Below are 18,279 nucleotides of genomic sequence, written 5' to 3'. Positions count from 1 at the left end.
TAAGACACACTAACCCTTTCCAGTGGTTGGGGGTTGTAATTACAGGTTTTAATATATCAACGTTTTTTCCTACATTTGTTATATTTATATTGAGAAAAATTATATCACGATAATTATCTTTATCGTTTTATCGCCCAGCCCTAATTAAGATTACGAGTTTTCCATTATGAGATGCACAGCTGACTTGATTGACAGGCAGGAACACTGTAGCTGTTGTCTAAGAGGCTCAAAGTCCACCTCTTTACTTCACACTCGCTCAACAGAAGTTAGGTGGAGTTCAACATTTTCAATATGGCTCCCGCCGATGATTGGCCTCAAAACAGCGCTTCAGAAACAGATGGGTGACCTCACAGATACTACGTCCGTTAATTATACAGTCTATGCACTCAACGAGGCAGAGGAGGCTTTCTCAAATACAGCCGCTGTTTGTTATCATTCATTTCAACAGCACTCACCCTTGAAAAAAACCTAATTTGCTGTTCTTATTTTACCCTTTTTGTTCCAAATGCTGAGAAATCCAAAGTTCATAATCACACAGTTACCACTTTTGGCAACAGTGTCTCCTTTTCAGCCAGCGTGACATTGTCCCAGTTAAAACAGCTCCACGCTAAATGGAGGAGGAACGTGATACTGTAGCAGAACTGGGCCTCTTGAAGAGTGTTGAAGGACATAAGGACCGAGACTGGATTGAGCCTGGACCAGAACAATACAGAGGAGGCCTGACAGGGGGGCTGCAGGAACAGAAGTTTAACTAGACTTCATTTGATGCAAGGAGAAGTCCAGTAAGAGTCTGTGCTGACCAGTGAGATGCATGAAAGCACACATTCCCAATTGCTTTGTCATTTATATGCAGAACTGTTCTGATCTTCATGATGAAAGATAAAACTTGCACTGTAGTAACTTTGAAGAGTTGTATAACATCTTAATCTGATACTGAAGTCTCCCTCCTGCCTGGACATCCCCGTGTTTCTGTGAAGTTTCTAACAGCGGAACAATCTGGAAGTATCGGAGGGAGAAATGGCCCACAGAGTGAAACTAATTTGATCCCATTAAAACAATCCCATTATTCTTTTACAGGAAAGTTCAATGTTGAAATAGTTTTGCAGCTGCTAGTCTCGATGCGTCTGTCTTTCCTCGTCTGAGAAAGAAACCCTGGGTTGATGCAGCACACGCAGCGGCAGAACAATGGGGAGGTAGAATCCATGCTGACACATAAATAAGCAGAGCAGCGGAGGGAGGCAGGGGAGTGAAAATCAAGCTTACCTAAAATAAATATAGCAAGGGGAGGAATGAGCGAGTTGATAAATCTTGCTTATCTAAATTACACCCAAAATAAACTCAACAGCAGGGAGGGAGGAGCGCAGTCGAAATGAGGCTCCCACAGAGCGAGCGAGCACAACAGAAGAGAGGAAGAGGAGTTTATGAAGCTAGATCACAACATCTGCATCATGAAAACAAGAGATTAAGTGCAGTCAGAGCATGCACACCACATAGAAAACAAGCTGAAACAAACACAGGGAGGGATGGAAGCATGAACACAAACTTACCCCGGTGTGGGGGTTCCTTCCTCCAGCGTGGAGGCCGTGTTGGTCCCGTTGGTGAGGGTGCTTTGAGAGGGCATGACCAGGGAGAGGGTGACGCTGGTTTTACTGGTGCTCTGGCTGTTTGAGTAGGGCACTGACACCGGGTAGATACGCCCTCCTGTCAGAGGGACAGAGAGCAAACACGTGAATATATGAAGTCTCATTGATTTAGAGTCCCTTTAAGATGTTCCAGCCGTGAGTTAAACCCTGCTGTCACACTGCTTTCTAATGAAAGTGTCAGAAAGCAGCGAGGGTTGTGTTCAATACTTTTCACAAGCGCTATTATCAAGAAAAACACAGAGCAGCTAATGTGCAGCCTCAGCATCAAATAGGCACCTTGGGAACTTGGAGAAATTGGATTTTTTTTTTGTTTTCTGCCTGAACTTTATTTTGGCTCGGTGTGGAATTCTTGGCGGCTCCTCTTAAAAATCTTTGATTTCTTTCTGTGAAGGCTGCCGACTCACATGTGGGTAAACTCTGTGTTTTTCCAAGGTTTCTTTAGAAGTGAGTCCCACCACTGGTGTAAAGTTTTCAGGGCAGGGTGGATGGAATGAAACAAAGCCGTGTCTGGGAAACCAAGCCTTTACATGCAACACCAGATCCAAAATAGTTTCAGTGTTTTTTTAAACGTCAGTATGGTTTTAATTAGAGGCTGGGCTCTGAAACACTGTAGGAGGACACTATTGGGACCCCAGTGTGGATTACAGTTACTTCAACAACAAATTAATTTAGAATTTAGAGGCTTTCACGTGTCCCAAAACTCAGTGAAATCAGGGCACACATCAGGTCCCACCTTCTGGGAAAAGCTGGTGCAACACTGCTTCATGTGCCCAAAATCATTCAACGTCTACATTTGGTTCATGGTGACGCCACCGACTACTGGTGCACTATTGCAGCAGCTGCACAACCAACAACTTCTCCATGCCTGCACCAAATTGCATGGGACCCTAAATTGCCTCTTGTGTGGCTTTAAAGGTGACATATCATACAAAATCTACTTTTTAATGGTTCTCTACCTGAAATATGTGTCCCTGTCTACGAATCCCCAATGAAAAAAAGCCAAGGTATCGATATCGGTATTGGGACCTAAAAAGTAGGATCGGTGCATCCCTAGTTATTCTTTAAGCTTTGTGTTTCTTCTTTAGGGTAAGGAGCACTGAATATGAAGTTGAATGATTTTCACAGCTCTGTTGAACCCGACTCACTCCTCTTCTTCATGCCTCTAAGTCTTCAAAAGTTTCTCAGTGAAAACTTTTTAACAGGGAACTTTAACGGTGTGGTAGTTTGGTTTGCCCCGAGCATGTTTGCCTTAACCAAATCCAGGATGCCCTGTCCTACCCTGAGTGGGCGTCAGCGCTCCGTCGGCCAGCGGGTAGTTGAGCGTGCGGATGAGCAGGGTCATGTCCTCGTGTCGGGAGCAGTAAGTCGCCCTCTGACGGCCCGACACGTACACGTCGTGGTGCAGCCGTTTGACGCGCTCCACCACGGACTGAGCCGCTGCTTCAAGACTGGTCTGCTGGGCCAACTCTGCTGCTACCATGGCAACAATGTCCTACAATGGAGAGCAGAGGAGAAAGGGAGTCAGAGAGAGAAAGATCAGAGTTGAGGTTAAAGAACAAAAGAGGATCATGAGGATGAAAAGACAGAAAACAGGAAGCAAAAAAGGCAAAAGAGAAACCGGAGTGACTCTGAGAGCAGAAAGAGGCAAGAAGGAGTTAACGAAACTAGAAACAGGAAGATGACCTAGATGAAGAAGAGATAAGAGGTTGTTTGGGTAGAGAAAGATGAACAAGAGGAAGGAAAAGGACAGAAAGAGTAAACAAACAGATGAATAAGAGATTAAAAAAAGAAAGAATACATAAAAAAGTGAAAGGAATGTGGTTTCAGGCGTCAGATTGGATCTGCTCACCTGATTGGCCTGATCGGCTCCGTGGGCAGACTCAAGGGCATTGATGAGACCTTCTGACATCAGCAACAAGAAGCCTGTCACGCTGTCCAAAGACTGGCTGCCATGAATCTCCGGCTCCGGGATGATCGGCCTTGTCTTGGCCGCGCTGATGGTGGAGGAGGACAGGGGGAGATGGATATGTTAGCGAATGCGTTTCAATCAAAGACAGAGGAGGAGGAATAAAAAGCCAAGACTGGAGGAGGGAGAGAGAGAAAGGAGGAGTAACTGAGGCAAAGAGAGAGAGAGAGTGCTAAGTGCACCCGGTGTAAAGACAATAAACCGGGCTAATTTCATAAATCCAAAGAATTGTTTTTATGTAGCCCACATTGAGTTTTCCTGCACTCTCTTTGAAAGCACTCGGGAGGAAATTCTATAAAGATCCTTTTGTGTGTTTTATCGAGGATCAGGATCGGAATGACTTGTAGATATCTGAGCCTGATTCTTTTGGCCTGGACCGCAGATGGGGGCAGGAAATGAGAAGTGTGAGAGAGAGAGAGGGGGGGGGGGGGGGGGGGGGGGGGGGCCGGATCATGGAATTTGAAGAGCTGAGCTGTGGTAAAGGAAAGGCTGGAGGAGAGTCAGATCTGATAATAAAGAACATAATGTGGAGACAGAGCCTGAACAGTCCAGGTAGAGCTGAGGGTACGTTCTACTTCAACATGTTGTAACGACTGCTTCAGTTCTACATGTATCACAGTTACTGAAAACAGAAAGCTGAACATGTCAGGAAGTCAGGGAGTTCTCTTTGTTTGTTGTCTTGCTGAGAGAAGAATAATCTGCCTGAATGAACAGTCTGTATCTAGACTCATCGAGTGTGTAACACAGCCCCCCTTCACTTTAAGCCTGGTGAAGAACTGTTTCAGTTTGTGTTGATTTTGGCGCCCCCTGTGGACAAATACAGACCGCTTCACTAACTTTCCCCAGGATCGGTTCACTATCTTTCCCCAGGACCAGTCCACTAACTTTTCCCAGGACCGGTTCACTATCTTTCCCCAGGACCGGTTCACTAACTTTTCCTCAGGACCAATTCACTACCTTTCCCCAGGACCGGTTCACTAACTTTCCCCAGGAACGGTTCACTAACTTTCCCCAGGACCAGTCCACTAACTTTCCCCAGGACCGGTTCACTAACTTTCACCAGGACTGGTCCACTAACTATCCCCAGGAGCGGTTCACTAACTTTCCCCAGGACCGGTTCACTAACTTTCCCCAGGACCGGTTCACTAACTTTCCCCAGGACCGGTTCACTAACTTTCCCCAGGACTGGTCCACTAACTATCCCCAGGACCGGTTCACTAACTGTCCCCAGGACCGGTTCACTAACTTTCCCCAGGACCTGTTCACTAACTTTCCCTCAGGACTGGTCCTCTAACTTTACCTCAGGACCGGTTCACTAACTTTCCCCAGGACCGGTTCACTAACTTTCCCTCAGGACCGGTTCACTAACTGTCCTTAAACAGCTCAGAGTTTGTACAAACAGCTCCATCTGAAACCCGGAGCCGAGCTCCTCTGCGTGCACATACTACACTTCAGCCTCCTCTGCTCCGGGCGTCCCATGGTCCTGAAGCCCCGGAGACTACGGAGTGATAAATCTAATAAATGATAGAAGTCCTGATTCTGAAATATGTTGTGACTCAGCACTCAGAGACCATTTGAAATGAATAATTTCCAGATCCTGGAGTTTTTATGTCTTTAGATTCAGAGTCAGACGGCTCAAACATGCAGGATGTGAACTCTCTCTTGAACTGTCAATCAGAGAGTTAGGCCACGTCCATACAGAGAAATGCTCTGACCTGTAAAATAAGCTGTTTTTGAACAGAGTTTTTTCATAGTTATGGATGTTTATTTTCACTCAGATTTTTGTTGAAGTTTGATCACACATTTACTTTTGATATTCTATGTGGATTTTAAATATTCCTTTTATGTTTCCAGAGGCTTTAATATTCTCTTGTTTTGGGGCACTGTTGGCCTGGCGGTTTCGGCGAATGCCCCATATATAGAGGCTATAGTTTTTGTTGCAGTGTTCCCAGATTTGACTCCTGGCCTTGACCATTTGCCGGACGTCTTCCCCTGCTCTCTACTCCCCACATTTCCTGTCTCTCTCCAGCTTTCCTATCCAATAAAGGCAAAAATGCCCCAAAATCATAACTTAAAAATATATATGTATGTATATATATAATTTAGTTTTTCTGTTTTTTGTTGGTTTTTCTTATTTCATTCTTAACTGCATTAAAATGGGATGATGTCTTCAATGGGAACCTGCAATAAGATTAATCTCCTCTGAGTCAGACCGGTCCAAATCTAACACAGTTGCCACATTAATGCTTTTACTGCATAATAATAATAACAACATTAAATAGGATGAAAAGGCTGTGGCATTAAAAACTGGGCTGCTCACCCGGTCTGAATAGGAAGGAGCTCTCTGTGAATACTCAGAATTCAGTCCTGCTGGCAGAGATCGTGTTTATAATGTTCGATTGTTGCCAATATTGACTCAGCTGAATGGCACAGAGCTTATTCTTAGAAACACATAAAAAATGGCTTACAAAAGCAAAACGCCACAATAGAAAAGAAGAGCTCAGAGTCCTGACTCCACCTGAGTAAGTCGATTTCATTGTAGTTGAACTTGACTCGGTAGTCCCCGAGCCTCCTGGTGCTGCTCTGCCCAGCGATCTGCCCCGCCTGCTTCACTCTGGATGAATCCACGCCTGTTTGAGAGGCAGAGAGGGAGGACAGAGAGGGAGGAGATGAGTTTGAGGATTGCAGTATGATGATATTCAGAGGGAATGTGTGGGGGGAGGAGTGGGGATGTTCTGTATGAGGATGGAGAGGATAAAGCAATGAGACAAGAACAATAAGGAGAAGCAGGAGGTGGGAGTGGGCGGAGGAGAGTGGGATGCATGAAAATATGAGGGAAGAGGTCACCTTCAGCTGGGTTAATGGAATGACTGCCATTTCATTTAAATCACTCAGAGAAGGCCCCGAACAACAGAATGATTATGAGACTCCCAACAGGAGAGAGAGGAGCAAAGAGAGACAGAGAGGGCGGCCTCGTCGTCTAATTGTGTGGTGTGAAATGATGCTAAACAATGCGGCTAATTCTCCATTACACTCATTACAGGTGCCAGACTGCACCTAATGCCTCCCCAGCAAAGCTAATCACAATGTATGTATTTCCTGGTACATGCACAGCCCTCATTACTGGACCATTAGCTGTGCTTTCCAGCGTGGATGGATGGCTGCATGTGTGTCTTTAACAGCTGGGATACACTAGTGGCTGTGTCTCTGGGTGTATCTGTGTATGCTGCACAGAATGTGAGGAATGTAACAACGTCTGAATGTACGTTTTCAACAAGGTACGGTCTATTCGTCTGTGGTGACCTCATGTTTCACTGTGGTGTGAATGAAAACTTACAGGAAGGGTCAAACAAATCCTGAGAGGTATTTCTCAAAACCTGAATCCAAACCTGACTTTCACCACTTTGAAACTATCTAACAGAAAATGCGATGATACAGATATATAATGAAATAAATGAACACATATTAACAAGTGCATATGAGCTTTAACTGTCAGTTTCTATGCAATCTCCTGTGTTCACACCATGTCCCTCCTGAATCCAGAAAGCATTTTTTCATCACTAAATCAGCACCACATCATCTAAGAGTAGCTAAAAGCTCTCTTCAGCTTCATCTGGCTGAATTAAATGTTGTAAAAGCACGGTCATTACACCCATTATGCTCCATCCAAAAGGTAAAAGCTACTCATGTAGTGACGTCATGGAGACTACGTCCTTGTTTTATGCGGACTAATGGTTACTCTTTAAACTACTCAGTTTGTTGCTATACAATGCTAGCTTTCTGCTGTGTTTACTCTACGTCGGTCTGCTCTCGTTCTGGGAAGCGTTGTTGTCGTAATCCTATCCTCTCTACGGCGCCACCACTGGATTTCAAGTGCTACTGCAGGATTGTAAAATCACTGCTAATATGTAACAGATTGATACCAAGGTATTTTCAATGTGTAATAGGGCTGTCAAAATTGCTCCAAAATGACATTTGAATATTCGCTCTAAAAAAATCCCATAGGTTTGAACCATTCGAATATCTATATTTGCGCATTATGTCAATAACAGGTGGACAAACTAATACAAGGAGACATAACTACTTGTATATGTATTTTTATTTAAGATATAACATGCCTAAAACATACCTACACATTACAAAACAAGTAAATGACCTAATGGTCTATACCGTAACACTTTGAAGACCTCTCGCTCGCTCGCTCGCTCGCTCGCCCCCCTCTCTGTGCACAATGCGCTGAGTGAGTGCAGAACAAGACTTGAGCAATTAAAGGTCCCGACTCTTGTCCCTAATATAGGCAGGCTTCAATCAGTGATTGAAGCAAATATTATTAACAATAATTAAAGTTAAAGTTAAAAATGAAAGAGTAGTCCACTTATATTCTTGGCGCTTGTATGAAAAAAAAAGGGGAAAAACTGCATTTTATCCCAGTGTCACTGATTCACGTCTCTTTTAGTCCACTGCCAATGTAGGGTCTTAAGGCTGATTTATACTTCTGCGTCTCCCCTACGCAGCAGCGTCGGTGTGTCTGTGTCGCGCAGCAATTCTCCGCTGAAACGCCTGAGGGCAGTGTGGTCTCTCTGATAGCCGGCCGCCTGCTTCCGGTCCCGCTACGATCTCTGTTTACTTTTCCACAGAGATTCAGAGCGTGTTATGTTAATCTACAGCTGATACATGTTGCTGTTTATCATACAGACATGATTACATGAAGAATAGAGAGGAGGAGATGAAATACACGGCCGATGTGCGGCCGATGTCCGGGATCCCGGAAGTGCTGTAAATGCGGGAAAGACAAAGCCGCCGAGCGGACCAATCGCAGAGCTTGCGGTCCGCGTCGGCTCTACGGGGAGTTACATTTTGGAGGAGGTGCACGTCAGCTACGTGCGTAGGCCTCGGCGTAGGTACGGGAGCTACGCGGACCCCCGGCGTAGGCTACGCCGTTGATTCAACGCAGAAGTATAAATCAGCCTTTAGGCCGGACAGGTTATTTGCCAAAAACACAAGACAGTCCACATGTGAAGAGGGCAGTGCCGATCAGACAGTCCACATGTGAAGAGGCCAGTGCAGATCAGACAGTCCACATGTGAAGAGGCCAGTGCCGATCTCTTTTTATTCACTATGTTCCCAGCGGAGGAAAAGACGCGTTCAGAGCGCACTGAGGATCCGGGGACGGAAAGATTTCTCTCTGCCGTCTGCTTCACGCTGTGCATGTGTGACTCCTGTGACCTGTCCCTGACCCGTCATGCAGTGTGCCCACTCGCAAAGCAACCGCCGATGTGTTTTTTTTCCACAATCGAATATTAATTTTCACAATCGCATCTCCGTTTTTTTTTAATACCGCCCCCACTCTCTGCTCCCCACATTTCCTGTCTCTCTTCAGCTGTCCTCTCAAATAAAGGCAAAAGGCCAAAAATATAACTTTAAAAAATAAATAAATAACCAAACCATAACTCAGAAACTTCCCAGGAATTGGAACAGACCACTACCCATTGGCGGTCTGTAGTTATCTATGTTTTTATAGAAGACGGGGAGGATCTAACTTACTATGCCTGAGTCCAAATGCTGCGATATCAAAATGTCAATGACAGGTAGCCACACACCCCAAAAAACCTGTCCTGCCCAAAGAGATTGAAACTACAGATTAAGACCTAGAACTCGTTAGGAAAGTGTTTCCTGAGGTAAAACATGATGTGGGAAGCAAGTTCATTTTCTCATAGACTTCTGTACAAGAAGAGCTCTTATTGATATCAGGTGAGTTGATGCCTGCTAGCCAAGAAACCAGGAAGCTACATCCATGAGGGTCTGAGTAGATATCTGGGTCTGCTTGTCTCACCCAGTGCAGCCAGTCTCTGCAGCTCGTCTTCATTGTCGGTGCTGTGAGGTCGGCCGATCTGGAGGACCTGGTTCTGTCCATCACTGCTGGACTTGCAGAGCAGGGCCCGGTTGGTACCTGGAATCCCACACAAACACAAGCATTTGATTATGTTGATGAAAACCTCAATTATAGACAATGTATAAAGCAAGGTTATTATAGTTAACGAAAACTAACGAAATAACGAAAACGAGAGGTGAAAAAACATTTTCGTTAACTGAAATAAAAATAAAAACGAGGCTTCACAAAAAAACGAAAACTAACTGAAACTGTATTGTGAGTTTACAAAACTAACTAAAATAAACTAAAATGATAGAGAACATGTCTTTAGTTTTCGTCTTAAACTCAGTATTTTGAGTGGATATGTAATAGAGATCGAGACTGATCGGGTGGACGTCTCTGCTCTCTGCCCCCTTCATATTATGAATCACCCATATGATCCTGTTCTGTTCATTTATCATTATAAGTGTTAATGGTTAATTGGTGGCAGTGGTATTAGAGTGATATGATTATTAGTATACTTGTAGTGGTAGCATCTGAATCATTATCTCTGTATCAATGATTATTGTTTATTGCTTATTTTATTGTTAAGGATGTATCAGTGAATCACCATATTATTTAACACTATAGAGGGTCAGTAATGCTAGCCTAAGTGTCCATATTGTGACCATCACCCTTATGTTTGTGTATTTATTTGATGTGTTGGCCTCTGTGGCCTCATTGGGTCTGCTGTACTGTTGTGCTGTACAAGGAGAATATTCACTAAACGGTTAAAGCTCCCTCCTGTCTCCTGTCCAGTGTGTTCTGACCGACACCCCAGGGAGAGTACTATCCTACAGAGTATCTACCAGTATTCCCTATTTTTTTAGGATATGAATTTTTTGTTTGTTTTCTGCCAGTTTCACTTCATTTGGCTCATTCGCACAAGCAGGCACGCGTCCACACTTTGCCTGCAGAGCGTTAATGGCAGCGAAAGTCAGGAGAAAGCGACAGAGCCCCATTTGGGATTACTTTGAATGTGACTGTCTCTGATAGGAGTAAGTGCCTTGCAATGGAAGGTGATAAAATATGTGGACCATTTCTCAAGGGGGAAAATCCCACTAATCTTAAAGTCCATTTGAAAAGCTCACACAAGACGGCTAACCTAGCATACCTTGTCAAGGCAAGAGAGAGCGCCCAGCCCCCTTACCCTGAAACAGAAGCTAACCCCCGGCCAGGCACACAGGCAAAAAAGACTAAAACTAATACTGAAACTAATAAAAACTAAACTAAAACTAAGCATTTTCAAAAAATAGAAACTAAACTCAACTAGCAAACCCGCTTCAAAAACTAATTAAAACTAAACTGAAATTGAAAACAAAAAGTCAAAACGAAATAAAAATAAAAACTAATGAAAAATGCAAAACTGTAATAACCTTGGTATGAATTGTACTGAATCGCAGGTGACGTGTTAATAAGTAATACAAAACAAATAAAGCTGATATATTTGTCATGATGAAAAATAAACAACATGGGTGTAACTTATGCAAACCTGTAAAACAGCTGCCATGGTTACAAAAATGAGCTCTCTCATTGGCTTAAAGTCTTTAAGTGGAAACAGACAAGCACAGGATGAAGGTGTCTGTAAGTTCCCTGAATAGTAAAAACAAAGGACTAAATATTTTATGTACTTTAGTTATTCACAACAGTGTGGACCAGTAGAGATTAGTTATTAATTTAAACTGTCGACTTGTGGGTCATAATTTACACGAGGAGAAGATCCTTCCTGACGGAGCTGGATACGAGGTAAGATGTTTTTTAATCAGTTTAAACCTCACATGAGTTCAAAGATTACTATGACCCTCCATGAGAGCATTTTACTCATCTCTTCTCCCACTCTGGAGACAGATTTGGCCTTATAATATTCTCACACATTAATGATGCAGAGACACAACTTCATTGACGTTGCTTTGAGGTGACTCACAGGCCCAAACCTACTCCAATGAATCAGTGAAGAAAAAGAAGATAAATATTAAATGCTGAATGAGAAAGCGAGTTTGAAAGGCATAAGGTGATAAAGGATTCATGACTAATTCTGATGACTAACTCTCTGTTTTTGGTGTCATTTTTTCGCCTAGCAGAGGAGCAGAACTGGGCTTTCCTACAAAAACAGAATCATAAAGGACAATGTCAACTATTTATTTTAGCCCTTAACCAACCAAATCAAATTGTGACCTTTTCCCAAAACCACAACATCATAGTTTGGGCAAAAATTAGAATGTGGATAATAATCTTTGCTGTACTTCATCATGTCTAAATGTCAATGGAGCTGATAAAGAATTATACAAAGTAAAAATGCAATAAAAAACGCCTGCTTTTGCTCTCCACGCAGACCTTTTTTTTATTGCATACACCATAGCCTGCTGAAGCGTGATTGGTCAATACTACTTGGACTGCAAACAAAGAGAAACAAGAACACTTCACTTCTCTTCTTAAAACCCATTTTTACAGACTTGCTTCTATGAGACTTCATCCTTCACCCTTGCTTAAAATTGTATTTGATTATTTTATTTGATATTTTATTGTTTTAATTTATTTTGAATTTTCTCTTTTAGTATTCTAATGTTTCTAATTTATCTTTTTCACTTTTTCTAATTTTCCTTTTATTTTCCTTTTAATACTTTTATTTCCTTATCCATCTTTATTTATTATTTATCCTTGAAAAAACTCTTAAACAATGATTTATTGGTCTATTGTTGTCACACCTCTTCATTCTGTTTTAATTTACGTTTATTCTTTTTAACCTCTCCTTGTTTTCTGTTTTGCATTGTTAAAGGTGACATATCACGCTTTTTTCATCAATATATATTGGTCTAAGAGGTCCCCAAAACATGTCTTTAAAGTTTATGCTCAAAAAAACACTTTGAAATCAGATTTTGGCATGCCTGAAAAACCCTCTTCTTCAGTCCTCCTCAGAACACTCTGTTTTCTCTCTGACCACGCCCCCTCAGGAAGTGGATGTGCCTCGGCTCTCCAGCACGTTGATCTAATGTTTACATGTTGGCTGAATATGTACGGCTGCTCAGAGATCACGTTACTTCAACCCTCTGAATCTGATCCAGAATCTGATCCTGACAGAGAGGCGCCTGTAGCAGGACCTTTCTGAAGGACTGGTCACAGATTTAGTGTTTCTTGTTGTTTTATTTATCAGTATGTAGACGTGTGTCTTGGTACACAGCTACGAACATGAAGCTATGTGGCTATGCTAACTAGCACTAGCACTTATCCATGACAAATAAAAATCATCCACTAGCCCTTCAAATCTGCAGACGTGGGGAGTAAAACCGACCTCTGCTAGAAAGGCAGCGGGACCTTTTCTGAAGGATTGGTCACAGATTTAGTGTTTCTTGTTGTTTTATTTGACAGTATGTCGACGTGTGTCTTGGTACACAGCTACAGCTATGACATGTAGCTATGTAGCTATGCTAACTAGTGCTAGCACTTATCCATGATAAATAAAAATCATCCACTAGATCTTCAAATCTGCAGACGTGGGGAGTAAAACCGACCTTTGTGTTTATTAAGACAGCCTACAACTAGCATGCCTCCCTCCTAAGCTCCTTGTTAGCACACATTTGTGCAGGTAATGAAAAACGGAGGAGGGATTCAGTATTATTTTATACAGTCTATGGGCTGAACAAGCTCCGAGCTCTGACTCCGTGACAGACCGGATATTGTTGTTACGTAACAAAAACACGGAAGTCTGAAACGGCTCGTTTCACACACATTTACAGAAAGGTGGAGAAATCAGAACAGGGGCAGAATGGATTTTTTTCATTCCTCTGGGGGTTTGTAGACATGCCAGGGACACATATTTCAGGTAGAGAACCATAAAAAAGTCGATTTTGCATGATATGTCACCTTTAAGAATCATCCTCTCTGTCTGTCAAAAGGTTTACTTTGTTATTCAAACCATGCTTTGTTTGTCAAAGCACTTTGTAAAGATTTGTTTTTAAAGGCGCTAAATAAATAAAGTTATTATCTAAAGCTAGGGCTGGTAGTCACAGAAAACTAGCATGAATTTGAACATAGCATTCCCGCACGGACATGAAATGTACGTGCAGGAGGCGGGTATGGCAGGACGGGATTTGATTGGTTTCATAATTTGGCTCCTGATGGCAGGGATTGGTTGGTGTTTTCCCAGGTTTAATCCGGCTGTAGATAGTGGCTTTTTTTCCGCTCTTTTTAAAGAACACATTATGTATTGATTGCCATCGGGACATAAAGATAATTTTAACCAGTATAACAAAAAGTGTATCTTAAATCTGACTACCAACCCCAGTGGTGGTTCTAGACCAATTTTACTGGGGGGGGGGGGGGGGGGGGGGGGGGGAGGCAGACTGGGGACAATGGAGTTGACAGAGGGACACATTCAAACCTGACAAAAGAGACTGAGAAGGGTGAGGACCGGCTGAGGACAAACTGGCAAAAAATCAGTGTATCCCTATATACTAGACATATATACTACTGTGTACTAGATCAACATGCAGACTGACAGCAGCTGTTTGACTGTTTACACTCAACATGAGTCCCTTAACGCTCTAAGGGACTGGAACCAAGTGCCACACGCATTTGTTCCGCCTGTAACATCGGCGCGATCCCGAAGCTTTTTTTATTGTATATTTGTTTGGTGTGGAGGGGGGGGGGGGGGGGGCACAGGGGGGTCCAGGTTCAGTTTTACAGGGGCACTGGCCCCTGTTGGCCCCTCCCCAGAACTGCCACTGCCAACCCCAGCTTTAAAGTTATTATCATTCACATGCTGAAAATCCAGAAGTTGTTGAATCTACATTTTAATGTTGAATCTGTGAGTAGAGAACATGCCAGCAGCAAGTGTACAGGGAGTAGAAACTCTGATCAATCACCACAGACACAATCAAAGTCGTCTCTGGTGATGCACTGAGCTTCAGCTTGATGCGAGTTGATTTGGATTTGTTGCCTCCGAGGAGAGGACATAACCCAAACTCAGTGGAGCACACAGACAGAAGGTGCACCTTCAATACAACGTGCTCCACTGAGTTTTTCCATAAACAAAATCATCCTAGTTTGAAACTTCAGTGCAGTGTGAGGACTGGTGGAAGTTCACTCTGGTTCACATTTGGCTCATAAAAAACAACAACATGGGTTTGAGTTTTCTAGCTCATTCAGAAAGTGAAAAGAAGAACCAAATGTCAGCAGACATGAGCGCACACTAGACACAGAACAATAACAAATAACATCACCAGTGGGTGACATGGAGAGTCCTTACAGAGTCCTTTTCATATCAACCCCATCCTGTGCTGCATGTTTAAACCGCAGACAAGGACATCCAATTAGTTACAATCACACTGTAGTGGAATTGCAAGCGGGGGCCCATGTGCTCCACTTTGTCCTCTCTGTGGGGCCCTGAGCCTCAGCTCTTGGCGGTGCTGACAGACGGCGTCACTGTTTTAGTGTTTCTATCTGATACACGTGTCCAAACACACTCTACATGCCATCTTTATAAACGTAGTAATCATTCTTAAGGGCTGTTGTGTATACTTTCTACATATCTACATGGAAAAGCTTACCTTGTCTGTTGTATGTTCATGCACCCTTGACTCCCCCGACACACACACTCCCTCTCCCAGCATATCAAATTATGGGTCATACAACCTTAACTGTCAAATATATTTCACATCAACACACAGCTGGGAGTGCTTTTTAGAGAACATTTACTCTAATGTTTAAACCCCTCTGGGATTCATGTTCTGTCAACTTTGAACTCCTGACCTAACAGAACAGACCAACGAGGAGAGAGCGGGGAGCCCTCCTTTGCTAATTACCGCCCGCCCTACTTTCTGCTCCGCGCCTCGTCCTTGAGGACAAAAGAAAAGGAAATCCCAGAGAGAGAGGGTGAGGGGCTCTTTTCCTTCACCTGACGCAGATTCCAAATCGTAAACAAAGCGACAGAAACATCCACGACATGAAGGGATGTACTCAAGGAACCAGAGTTTCTTTAAATAAATGCAGCCTTACAAGTGATTAAATCAAGCTGGAAGTGACATGAAGAGCTCCAGCTGGAGTCTGGCGCATCATGAAAACTGGGATGACTCCTGAAGAGAAATACTTTCATGTGATGACTCTGGCTCCTCATGATTAGTGTGTGTGTTTTTCCCCCCACAGTCTCAGTTCAGGAGCGAAAGCAGCCGGCTGGTTGGTGTATCAGAACATTAATAACAAATGAATCTTTTCCTGAGGCATACGGTGGAACGCTGCGCACAGAAACACACATTATTACAGACTAATGTCAACACTCAGAACAACATATCAGGCTACTGGAAGACAGTGACCCACATTGTAGGTTTGTTTTGATTCATCTGGGGCCTAAGAAAACAGAACCTGTGGGAAAATATTTCAGTTTCCCTGAAGACATAAACTCTGCATAGTTTGGATTAGAGGCCTGGGTATTCTAAAACTAACCTGCAAGCTGTTATGCAAGTCATAGCAACACTTGCACCCTATTGGGAGTCCAAAAAGAGGAATGCATATGTGCATATGTTCGACTAAGACCACATGATCAGAAAACTAAGCCACTCAACCTGTCTTAAGACATGTTAATGCACAACACTGACTAGATACTGCAGCTATTATCTTTAGGTGCTTTTTCACCGAGAGTTACAGAGTCTTTTAGCCCCCAGAACTACTTTACCTTGAACTAAAATGTTCCTGTGCCCCCCATTGTTGTCTGTGTTTCGACCGCAAGCTGAAGTCCTGGGAAAGTTATGTAAATCAAGCCAGTGACATTTGGAGAAACGTTCAGCATTGCAGGCCCTGCCCCCCCAAAGTCCATAGACCTTTGAAAAGTACTACCCTAAAAGGCAGGGGCTTTTTAGGGGGAGATTAACTACCCCTGAACTAAATTTAGACCCTGGTTCCTCCAGTTGAAAAGCAGCTTTTGGCAACCAACCAAGATAGTGTCAATAATCCTTGAAGGGGGTTATTGTATCTTCATCATGGAACCACAGCTCCTTTAAAATGTAAATATAGGGTAGAGGCATTGTTTACAACACCTCCTCAATTGATTGTGTGCCCCCCACCCCCCACCCCCAAAAAAGAAACATCATAACACTAGTCATTCATCCTGCTGAGGTTCCCTTGAGCTACTGAGAAAAAAATCTTGTTGCTACTTCTGACCATGCCCTTGCATGAATCTTTACAACATCATTTCCATGAATGATAATTAACTGTCCAGCAACTTTAGCAACAACAGGCTTTAATCATAGACTGCATAAATAATGGATGTAGTATCTGTGACGTCACCCATCTGTTTCTGAAGCACTGTTTTGAAGCCAATCGTCGGCGGGAGCCATATTGGAAATGTTGAACTCAACATAACTGCTGTCGAGTGATTGTGACGTAAAGAGGCGGGCTTTGAGCCTCCTAGACAACAGCTACAGTGTTCCCACCTGTACCAGGCTGTAAACATGTTTATTTCTGCTGTAAAGATCGTCTTTTTTGAATGGATGTGTATGTGGTTTCCGGTACTTCCGGAGACAGCCTCTAGTGGACACTCGACAAACTGCAGTTTTTAACACTTCCACATTGGCTTCAATTCTCGAGGCCGGAGGTTGCCGCTTGGCTTTAATATAAAGGATGAAGAAAGTTATTTGATTTAAAGAACCATCATGTCAGATAGTTCAGTTATTGATTCTTTCTGTATGAGGATGTCAAAGAGGGAGGCTAACCTGCTCGACTCAAATCCATGCTCTGCTTGTAGCTGCTGCTGTATGTTCCTCTCCTTTCCAAAGAGATAAAAGGAGCACAAGAGAAAGATGAACGCCTGCTGGAATGGGCTTCCTGGCTTAAAACAGGTGTTTGAAAGATATTCTGTTTTAATCCTAAAATGTGGATCACATAGAAGTTTGCAGCAAGAAGCAATTTAAAGCAGTATTATGAATATCTTGTTCTAAAGCAGCCGGCATGCATTACATGTTTGGTCTCTCAGTACAAACAAAGCACTTCAGCTGAAACCCTGAATTTGTTGCCAGATGCAACGAGAAGCCGCAGAGGATCCAGCCCAGAGTGAAGCCATGTTGACTGTATTTACTGTTGGCTGGTGCCAATACTTTGATCGTATTTATTGAATGAATAAGGAGGAGAAATAGAGAGGAGGAAGAGGAGACAAAAACCTCCAGAACACCCACTCTTCAGAGGGATGTTTTCTGTTTGTGGGAATCTGACGACAGAGAATCAATCAACAAATACAGTCTGATTTATTTCCTCCACACGCTTGGTCCTGTCTCCAGCTTAAACTGATACATCTCTATTAGCTTTCACTACCTGTTGAACTGACTTTCCCAAACACTGTTAACCTTTTAGTGGTTTTGTTGTGAAGTCTCATGGCAGAAACAGTGATGCAAACACACAGCCGCATTAATCCTGACGTGTTATACTTCTGTTTTTACAGTTCCAGTTCCACCTTGCTGTGGGCTTCAGATTCCAGCTGAAGCAGTCTCTTTCTACTTTCATTTAAAGGTGACATATCGTGCAAAATGGACTTTTTAATGGTTCTCTACCTGAAATATGTGTCCCTGTCTACAAACCCCCTGAGAATGAAAAAAATCCATTCTGCCCCTGTTCTGATTTCTACACCTTTCTGTAAATGTGTGTGAAACGAGCCGTTTCAGACTTCCGTGTTTTTGTTACGTAACAACAATATCCGGTCTGTCATGGAGTCAGAGCTCGGAGCTTGTTCAGCCCATAGACTGTATAAAATAATACTGAATCCCCCCTCCGTTTTT

At 43.1% G+C, this 18,279-nt stretch overlaps 1 protein-coding gene across 2 annotated transcripts in view; it reads right to left on the bottom strand.

The window, feature by feature from the left end:
* tab1 (TGF-beta activated kinase 1/MAP3K7 binding protein 1) overlaps positions 1-18,279 on the bottom strand; it is a 34,172-nt gene that overhangs the window by 4,119 nt on the left and 11,774 nt on the right. For both annotated transcript variants that reach the window (XM_034687499.1, XM_034687500.1), the window contains exons 6-10: positions 9,443-9,559; positions 6,128-6,239; positions 3,493-3,637; positions 2,922-3,135; positions 1,548-1,701 (exon numbers count right to left, since the gene is read on the bottom strand). In XM_034687499.1, coding sequence (XP_034543390.1) covers positions 1,548-1,701; positions 2,922-3,135; positions 3,493-3,637; positions 6,128-6,239; positions 9,443-9,559 — 742 coding nt within the window. The remainder of the gene's footprint in view (positions 1-1,547; positions 1,702-2,921; positions 3,136-3,492; positions 3,638-6,127; positions 6,240-9,442; positions 9,560-18,279) is intronic.

This window comes from Notolabrus celidotus, chromosome 7, assembly GCF_009762535.1.
Source record: "Notolabrus celidotus isolate fNotCel1 chromosome 7, fNotCel1.pri, whole genome shotgun sequence".
In the NCBI taxonomy this organism is placed as follows: domain Eukaryota; kingdom Metazoa; phylum Chordata; class Actinopteri; order Labriformes; family Labridae; genus Notolabrus; species Notolabrus celidotus.
The sequence above is the reverse complement of the archived record's forward strand: the minus strand, read 5'-3'. Positions and strand labels throughout refer to the sequence as shown.